This window comes from Elaeis guineensis, chromosome 10, assembly GCF_000442705.2.
Source record: "Elaeis guineensis isolate ETL-2024a chromosome 10, EG11, whole genome shotgun sequence".
Classification (NCBI taxonomy): Eukaryota; Viridiplantae; Streptophyta; class Magnoliopsida; order Arecales; family Arecaceae; genus Elaeis; species Elaeis guineensis.
The window spans coordinates 28,288,726-28,299,036 of record NC_026002.2 but is presented as its reverse complement, the minus strand read 5'-3'; the positions used below and the strand labels follow the sequence as shown (position 1 = coordinate 28,299,036).

At 36.4% G+C, this 10,311-nt stretch overlaps 1 protein-coding gene across 1 annotated transcript; it reads left to right on the top strand.

The window, feature by feature from the left end:
* The first annotated feature begins 8,311 nt into the window (after positions 1–8,311).
* Positions 8,312–10,311, top strand: LOC105052530 (protein LURP-one-related 8-like). The gene is made up of 3 exons (XM_010933364.4): positions 8,312–8,662; positions 9,488–9,724; positions 9,899–10,311. Exons 1-3 carry the CDS (start codon positions 8,384–8,386, stop codon positions 10,025–10,027), a joined length of 645 nt encoding a protein of 214 aa, XP_010931666.1. The 5' UTR covers positions 8,312–8,383; the 3' UTR covers positions 10,028–10,311.

The following is a 10,311-nucleotide window of genomic DNA, read 5'->3' as shown; positions in this document are numbered from 1 at the left end:
TTACATGGCATATTCCATGTGAATAAATCATTAATGCATTTACCTTGGCTATTTAATCTTTACGAGGAATGATAATGGTCGCAAGAAAAAGATACAAAGTACTAATAAGAAATTACACAAAAATGGGGAAAAAAAATCTTAGCTACACATCTACATGCATTATAAGTTCAACAAAACGATCCAATACTTCACATCAAAACTCTTTCTTTAATCACAACCATCAATGCTTGTGGAAGAACTGATCGAATACAAAATTTAGAACAATAACTCTAGAGAAGTACATCTACATTTCCAGAAATCAGGATGCATTTAATGAATCCATGGAAACATCAAAATATATTATTGATAGTAGTCGTATTCTATATATATATATATATATATATATATTATTTTATTCGATGATAGTCTTAATTTTTTTTTCCAATAAGACGGATGATTTATATTATTGAAAAAAATATATTCGAAAAAATTAGAAAATAAAATATTACTAAACTGAAAAAAAAAAAATCAATCGAAATTGTTCAAAGATCAAATCCCATATATGATTCGCCGCATACAAAACCATCCAATCAGTAGCAGTTTCGCTTCTCAATAAAAATGTGAGACTTTAAAAAATAATAATGATTGCAAAAATCTTCAAAGATCCTATTAAAAGGATGAAATCTGTTACTGCAAAACTCAAAGTTGAGGATCGACGTCTGACCAAGCTAGAAATGGTCAATCAGAACTGAATTGGAGAGCGGCACCATCTTTCAATGGTGACATGAAACCAGAAAAAATGTTCATTTGTTAAAGATTGTTAAGTGCAGGATCCTCCGATGCTTAAATCTGTCAGAACTTTGGTAATAGTCAAAAAAGAGAGATAGAAATGGTGAAGAATACGGAGTGGTTCTTTTGTCTATATGACCTTACTTGAGGACCCCTTTCTTCTCTCTTTATATAGAGGGGAGACCATCAAGTGTTATCTGACTTTCAAGGTTTATCGATGACATTTGGTAACAAGTTCGGATCATGTGCGCCTATATCACACACAACCATATTAGGTGGCCATTATGTGCGTATGGTGGAAATATTGGCCCACATGTGTGCGGGTGGGGGAAACAGTTCGGATTTTACGGAGTCTAGTCAGGCCAAATCTTTCTTATGGAAACCCATTGATAAAGGCCAAGTCACGATCATCAATTGATCTTATTGACATGGCACAAGGTGGCTCCTTGGGTAGTGACCAAGTTCGAAAGATCGAAGGATACCACAATAGGGCCTATCTGTACTAGTATGTGAAATCGAAAGTTATTTAATAATCATCGTTGAATCACCCTCGAGATAAATATATGAAGCTCGTAGTATATGAACAAAATAATATGGTCCCCACATGTTGCCTGCAACTCTATCATTAGAACCCACTAGCTGCTATAAAAGAATCGATGTCACTTCGAATAACAAAAGCTATTCCTCCCAAACCATATCTCTCCAATATACTGCCATCAAAATTAATGTGACAAAATTTTATTGATCCAATCTACTGGTACATTAGGTGCAGGATATAATTTCTCGGGAGAACCAACATAGTCAACCAATGCAGTGGTCTTGGTAGGCTGGGCTGATTGGCCAGCTAGCCCTATTGACCCTTGCAGCAAGTGTCATGTCTCCGACATCAACATCCTTCATTTTCCTTGCCATGCCCATTTGCTCTTGTCAACTTTGCACCTTCTGAATTAGCAAAGCCAATATCTTCCCTCGGGAGAAAACCATGGCAATACCACTACTTGATGCGACATAGGATTTTTTGCAATCCATAATCAAGGAATATGTCATATTTACATAAGATAAATGCTAGACCATCATATTCAAATGAAAACAGTCAACATTACCTATTGCATAATATAAATTATCCAGAAATTATCTTATGACTTTTTACTGGCTTAAAGTTTGAACCTTTTGCAAAGGATTATTAGAATGTTTCATAATTTTTAGATTTTTTTATTATCATTGTTGGAAATCGTTCAAACCTTAAAATCTTAATAATTTTGAATAATCCCATATTCGATAATATAATATAGGGAGAGTTGCTTTTTTTTTTTCTTTTTTTTTAGTAAAGTGAAGGAGCCAAAGGCTATATATTAAGGGAGAAATAAAGAGTTTACAAAGGGACAACCCTATTACAAAATGCTGACCAGAAATATACAAGCCTCCTCACAAGGTGTAAATATAACCATGAGTGGAGAGCGGCAAAACAAACTATAATATAAAAGATTAAACTGACTATAATGCAGGGAGAGTTGCATTTAATAAAGTCTAGTTGTACAAGAGCCGGTTGGGCTCCGTGGATTTTGAGTTGAACATGCTCTCGCTTGGCTCATCAAAACTTGCTATACCGTAAATGCCACATGGTTAATTTTTTAGCTAACCATCTTATTTTGATCAGATTTGGAATGGTTTAATATGGGGTCAGCAGGCAAATTAAGGTTTAGAAGGCCTTAACGGGGTGTTCATCCACTTGGCTAGCCATTAAGGGTTTATTAGAGGGTTGGTGTAACGAGATCTACACCAAGGGCTTTGGTCTAGGCTCATAACATGGATGAGCTTTCAGCCTTTGTTATGACCTTTTCCTCCCTATTTCCATAGTTTGTTGTCATGTTTCTATTTTATTTCTGCGTGATTCAAGGAGTTTTTTTTGGGTCCTACGTTCATGCGGTTGCGCTTGGGTTTGCTGATCTTTTGCTTCGATTTTATTTGTGGGCAATTGAAGGTGTTTTTTTAGGTCACACCTTCATAAGATCATGCTTATGATATAAACCTCCGAGTTGAGTTTGTAATACCTTAGGAATGATATCATCAAGTATCTGTGGGAAGGGCCAAAACTTGTTCTTAGGGTAACACATATTCTATATGCCTCAATTCCGGGCATCCTGTTTTTAATCATAATTTTTATATCAATATTTTTACAATTAATTTTTGCTTTTTTTTTTCGACTAATAGCAATAATCTCTAGCAATGTGCACTTGATGGTCAACTATAATCTCATCAAGGTTGTGACTATCAGTTCAGGAAGCAAGAGTTGGTAGAAAATTGTCATTGTCTCAAAATGGATGGAACATTAGCTAGCGTGTGTAATACATATGATTTCTTCAAAAACAATGAGCATTTCATGGACAACTATGATTCCACCAGAAACCAATGAAACAATACTTGGATGAGCTTCAATATTTGACTGATCTAAAATTAAAGAAAGAACATTGAAAAAACAATTTTCATCCAATTGACCAATGAAATGCTATCCAGCTCATATAATGCAGATGATTAATCAATGTGAAGTATGCGGCGGAAGGTTCTAATTCAAAAGGAATACTTTATGAATGGTCATTATTTCACTATCTTGGATTAGATTTTTTTTTTTTCCAATAAGAGATCATACTTATGCTATTTCTCTAAAATGTTATATGGAGATATTGTTATATACTATCTTTCTGGCTCAACAAAGATAGATATATATATATGAGCAATGATGATTATTTTAATAAAATATATTTATATTTATTTAATTACATTTAGCTTCATTGTTCTTGATTATAACATGTGTGTGTGTGTATATATATATATATATATATATATATATATATATATATATATATATGAGCAATGATGATTATTTTAATAAAATATATTTATATTTATTTAATTATATTTAGCTTCATTGTTCTTGATTATAACATGTATATATGATTCATAACTTGTTTTTTTTTTAAAAAAAAGAATAACAACATTTGATAACCATGGGTTTTAAGGACTCGTTTGGTTGGCGATTTTAAGGCCTCGTTTGGTTAGCAGAAAGTGGAGAGGGAAGAGGTATTTTTTGGGAAATGAAGAAAGTTGTTGGGTATAAAATATCCCTCCAATCGAAGTTCGTACCAGGAGTGATCCTCCCGGGACTCTGCCGACGTCCAACCTTGGGCGACATCTTTCCGAACCTCTCCGACGGTCGAGCTTCCGCAATATTCCCAAGTTCTGCCGACGGATAAACTCCCACAGCTTCTTCCACGAGTGTCGATCGGGTTCCCATGACGGACGAACTCCTGCCACATCTCCCAGGCTTCTCCAACGATAAGCTTCTTCGGTTGTCCATCAGGCTGCTCCAAGTGCTTTCTGGATTTTACCATCGGCCGATCTCCTACAAGGGTCAACCGTTCTCCGGACCCCTTCCGGATCTTTTCCGACAGGATTCGATCAACTCCAATCCGAATTTCTTCCAGAACTACGTCAGTTCGTCAGTTGCTGAACTTTTCCAACAACAGATCTCCACGACGGATGGGCTCCATCCAAGTTTCTACGACGGTCGACCGCCTTCTGGGTTTCATTCGGGCTCTTACGGGAGCCGGACTTCTTCCCTGAACTCCTACTGCAGGTAGACTTCGTCCGAGCTCCTACGGAAGTCAGACTTCAGCCCTGAGCTCCCATTGCAGGTAGACCTCATCCGAATTCTTACAAGGGCCGGACTCCGAGCCCCCACCACAAGCGATCTACTCCGAGCTCCTGCTACAAGCGATCTACACCGAGCTTCTGCTACAAACGATCTACTCCGAGCTTCTGCTACAAGCGATCTACGTCGAGCTACTACTACAAGCGATCTACTTCAAATTTCTACTACGAGCGGTCCACGTCGGATTTCTACTGTAAGCCTCCACCCGAGCTTCCCTTGTGAACGAATTCCTTCCGAACTTCTATTGCAGGTAGGCTTCGGCCGAACTTCCTCAACAAATGATCCCCATCCGGACTTCTACGGGAACCAGACTCCGACCGAACTTCTGTAGCGAATAGATTCCGGACGAACTCCTACGACGTACGAGCTCCAGCAGCCGAACCCCTCTAGCAGAAAGCCCCTGACCGAGCTTCTACAGCAGATGACCTTCGCCTGCAGTACTAGCGCCCAAGGCACCCAACGGTAGAAAGCTCGCCAGCAACATCCGAGCTCCTCTCAGACGGAGAGTTATCCCTCTCCACCAGACACCCCAACCGAGCTTCGGTCGACAGGCCTGGACTCCCTGGCAGGCCACAGTAATGGCCGCGACTCTGCTCCACTTCCTATAATGGATCCCACGCGGCTCCATCATGCTCTGGCAAGTCACGACAACGGATATCACTCCACTCTCCACAACAGGCTCCACGTTGCAGGCCACGATGATAGCCACGACTCTACTCCACTACTCTCCGTAACAAACTCCTCATGGCCCCGAACGGCCCACCACCAGGCGGTTACAGACGTCGCTGTCAATCTGTTACGCCCTCCGCCTATAAAAAGGGGACCCCCAGATATGTTATTCTATAAGCTCTAATCTCTATCTAAAAATTCTGCTAAAATTTTCGTTCGAGCACTCCATTCTTGTTGAGGCAGAGAACTGACTTGAGCGTCGGAGGGTCTTGCCGGAGCACTCCCAACTCCGATTTAGACTTTCTTTGCAGGTCCCGGCGGTGATCGCGACTCCCTCGACTCCAGCTTCTCCGACACCGGTGGATTTTTGCATCAACAAAAGTATTTCTTGTTTGGTTGAAATTTTAAGAGGAGAGAGAGTGAAAAAAAGTACTTTTCATAGGAAGTCACTTTCCATATTTCAAAGGAAGTGAAAATTCATGGAGAAGATGGGTTTTGGCACTTCCCGTGACATGAGAAGTAATAGTTTTTTTTTCCTAAAATATCTTTTAAAGATTCATAATTAAAATTTAGTAAAATATCAATAGATGGTTAGAATAAAATACTGAATAATAATATAATCTTATATTAATATTATCTTAATATTCATATAAATATAATATTAATATTTATTTTATTTTAATATTATTTTAATATTTACATTAATATAATATTTTTATTAATATTAATATAATATTTATACTAATATAATATCATATTTATATCTATATTAATAAATTTATTATATTAAAATATTCATATTATGTTAATATAATATTAATATATTAATATTATATTAATATAATAAATTATTATGATCTAATGTTACATTATAATATATTAATATGATATTTATATTAACATAAATATAATATTTATATTTATATAAAGTTTATGGATAAGAATGTATGATTTTATATCTATTAAAAGTATAATACGTATTTTGCACAGTTTTCTCAAAAATATATGTGTCCATTCAAACATAAATTATTTTATAATAAATATTTTTTCATGATCAATTAAATATATTAAAATTTTATTTTTAAAAATTAATTTTTTAAAAAATTAATTTTTAAAAAATTATATTTTGAAAAAAAAATCACGGACCAAACGAGTCCCGAGTGTTTTTCATGTGCATTAACGCGGCGACGAATGATGGGGTGCTCTTAAGAAACTGTGCAGGCACAGTGTTTTTCATGATAGAAGCATAACCATCATGCGTCATTGAGAAAAAGGACGTTGGAACCATTCAGTTCTGTCCTTTTCTCTGGGCCCCCTTGTGGCTGCGCAGAAAAAGGAAGGCAGGTTCCTCACTTTTCTTTTCAGCCCAAAATATCTCACAGATCATGCAAATATCTACTGTCTTGCATCAAAAGAAAAATATCTACTGTCCATTTGTTCATCTGTTCATAGTCTTAATTAAAAGTTTCCACGCTTTTGAAGGCATTGCCCCCGTACGTTTTTAGGCAGGAATGTCAATTGTGACATCATAAATTAAAAAAAAATTTATGCATGAAAAAAAAGATGATTGGCTCGTGCACGGGGTCGATAAAAAAAATAAAATTTAACGTGCTATTCGATCTTGTATATAAATCAATCACTACACGCGCGATGTGCAAAAAAAAATTTAAAAAATTAAACATGAAGACACGAGAAATAAGCTTAAAACGACAAATACTTGATGTTGTTGGAGACCACCAGAAGATCACTTGTACGTCCATAAGCTTAAAACTCTATCAAATGGTTCCTTGGTATACGTTACAATGCCGTCGTGGCCATTTTGATCAATGTCCAGCAGTAGTATGAGACTAGATAAGGAAGGCAGGAAGTCAGCAATGGAGGCTGATCAATAATCCATCCAAGTTTAATCCAATAATCCATCCAAGTCAGGAATGGGTATGTTGCTAATTAGAGGATTTGATCCCTGGCAAACCAATAATCCATCCAAGTTTAATCTTCAAACTCTGGTGTCTGGTACCTGCAGGATATACCAGGATAAAGATGGGGAATTAAAATATAGGTGTATTTAATAGCCGGCCTCTCCATTGACCGGATTGAAACTTTTTAGTAATTTTAGCAGCCGCCCCTAGTTTCAACATTTTTTTTAAATTCCTGATCCTATATATATATATATATATATATATATAGACACATACATACATACTTATATCCTAATATAAGCATAGCTACAAATAATGGTGTTCAATATAAGAACTAATATACGTACATATGTGCAATACAAGTATAAATGTGTGCAAATCTTTTATAAGCACATGTAGGGCCAAAAATTAAACATACTATGATCAAAGAACTACATGTTAAAGTCTAGTCAACAAAAAAATCTAATGTCAGGTTTTCTAGAAATATATATTATCTTGTAATATAATTAATGATATGCCGAAGCAAATGAAAGAAAGCATGACAAAACCCTTGGATTACAAAAGGAGAGAAGGAAAAAAAAAAGAGGGAAAAAATTTCTCTAGGAACTTTACCGCAATGAAAATTATATTTGAAAGTACCAGAACCACTCATTCATTCAAAAAAATATCCATTACACTGCTTACCGGCTTTGCATAAAGATAAAAATATCAATAGAGAACAACAATTTAATTCATGGTATACATTAGGGATTTCATAGATTCGTTGCCAGATGATTTTCTAATTAATCCATCTTTTGTTCATGATAATTTGTATATATTAATTATTATAGAATTATTAAAGAATGATGCACTCATTGTCTTTGATTGATGCCCCGTATGTTTAAAAGAAAGACTAATATATAATGCTGCTAATTGAAGGATATCTTTTGAGGCCGGCCATACAAGATCAGTAGAATGGACTTCCCCTGTTAATCTTTCTTTTAATTTTTTTATTTTCATGGATATGTTGATTTATATTTAGTTTAATTTAATGTATCTAAGCCAGCATATATATATATATATATATATATATATATATGTGTGTGTGTGTGTGTGTGTGTGTGTGTGTGTGTGTGTGTGTGTGTGTGACGGACTTAAACGTGCGGTGACGGAAAAGGGACCTCCAAAAGCGTCATTGCTGCCGACGTGAACAAGCATGCACATGCCATTCCGAACCCTATATACCCCGTACCAACATTACACAGCTGCTAACAAAAAGGTCTCCAAAAAAAAAAAAAAAAACAAAAACAAAAAGGTCTTAAACCCCTTCTACCATACCATGGAGACTTCCGAAGGCAAGGATATTTGGAGCAATGGCTTCGGTGCCGGATCTCCGAGAGGAGGAGGAGTCTTCCCGGAGCTGTGCTCTCCATTCCCGGTCCAGCTGACGGTGTGGTGCAAGTCGCTGCTGTTCAACGGTCATGGCTACACCGTCTTCGATGATTCCGATGGTCGGATGGTTTTTCGGGTCGATAACTATGCGCACAATTGGAGGCAGGAGACGGTGCTAATGGATCAGGCTGGGAACGTCCTCCTCACCATCCGCCGCTGCCGAAAGGTACTGAAGAGAAAATTATGTATCTTATGGGAAGCATGCATGCATTCCAACTCTTTTTCTTTTATTTTTTTTTTTTAATACAGTTCATGATGATGATTCTCTATTATATTCAATCCAAGTATGATCAACGAAGGCAATGTTATTAGAGTAGAAATAATTAAGATGAAAGAAAAAGGGCAAAAGAAATTAATTCTGAAGAAATTTGGAATAAGCCAGGTCTACTTTTCTTCCAAGACAAAGTGATACTGATATGAGATGAAACCAGACAAATAAAAGGCCAATTATTTGAAATAAAATGCTAGAGTCTAGCAAGCAGTTTTACTTTTTCTCTTATATATGTGTGTATCATATTCTATTGTTGCCAAAGGTAGAAGTGGAAAGCCGTATGCTAATTTTGTAGCTGAAAATTCTTCTATTGTTTCCTTTTATTGCTAGAATCATAATTGTTAGATCTAAAGATATTACTTGGTCCATGTCAATTAGTCCACTAGAAGAGGCCAATTCAAGCACAACATTGACAACCCTTTCAAGATCACCCATGCTATCATACAACATCTCTCCACGGCATATATATATTAATTTAGAATGAGCCATGTTAGATGCAGTGTTAATAGCATCGTTAATTAATACTAATAACAAGCGGTTTGCGATGCTTCTACTTCGAGGCAACTCTGATGAATGGCATGCCTGATGTACAATTTTAGCTCTTACATCTTTTACTTATGTTTTTGTTAAATTACGATTTTAGTTTTGTACAAGGAGTCATGCAAGACTTTGTCATGAAGGTCAAGTTTTATTTATAGGTGACATTGGATGCTTTCACAGATGTTAAACTTAATGGAGAGCTGGGAGGCCTACAAGGGTGATAAAGATGTTCTAGGTATGGTTGGACATCAGAGGCCCCTATTTAAGGCTACAAAGGACTTGGGAACTCCTAGTTGCACAGTATCAATGGTACCCACAAAGGGAATGGAACCATTAGGTTACAGAATGAGCTGGTCTCGACAAAAGGAGTGGTCCAAGATTTATCAGGCTGCTGGTAATGCACCACTTGTCGCCGAGGTAACACCACATATATTAACAGAACTTTCTTCTGAGATGAAATAATTTCCAACAAGGAAAATTGCTCATACCTAGCATCTAATCTAGATTGCTTTTAATTTGTTAGCCTAAGTTTCTTTTGTACCAAGTTAGAAAAGGTTGAATATTTGGCAAACTATTATATCTGCTTGGCAGGTTAGTAGAAAATATGGCGCTTCCACGAAGACATTACTGGATAAAGATGTTCTAACCCTAAGGGTGCAGCCCTGGATGGATCAAGCTATTGCAATGGCTATGATCATGATCATCGATACAATGAGATGATCGAGGCCTCGAAATGTATGAGGTGGTTTCATTCCCTTGTTCGCAATTGCCATTAGATAAGAGCCAATGGCATGATCCCTTTGAATTATTTTATGCAGTTTCAAATAATTGAAACATGAGTGACTAAACAAGACTAAGCTTGACAAGGCCTAGAAACACCCCAAGACTTTGATTATAACTGATGTACAAATTGTTACCTCTCTCTTTCTGGTTATCATAGTTTTGGCTGATTATAGCTCATGATATATGTTTGTCATCCTATAGATGTCATAGCAATTGATGAA

Coding starts and splice junctions, on each gene's coding strand:
- LOC105052530 (XM_010933364.4), top strand. CDS start 8,384: ATGGAGACTTCCGAAGGCAAGGATATTTGGAGCAATGGCTTCGGTGCC. Junction 8,663..9,487: donor CCATCCGCCGCTGCCGAAAG/GTACTGAAGAGA, acceptor ATGCTTTCACAG/ATGTTAAACTTAATGGAGAG. Junction 9,725..9,898: donor ATGCACCACTTGTCGCCGAG/GTAACACCACAT, acceptor TCTGCTTGGCAG/GTTAGTAGAAAATATGGCGC.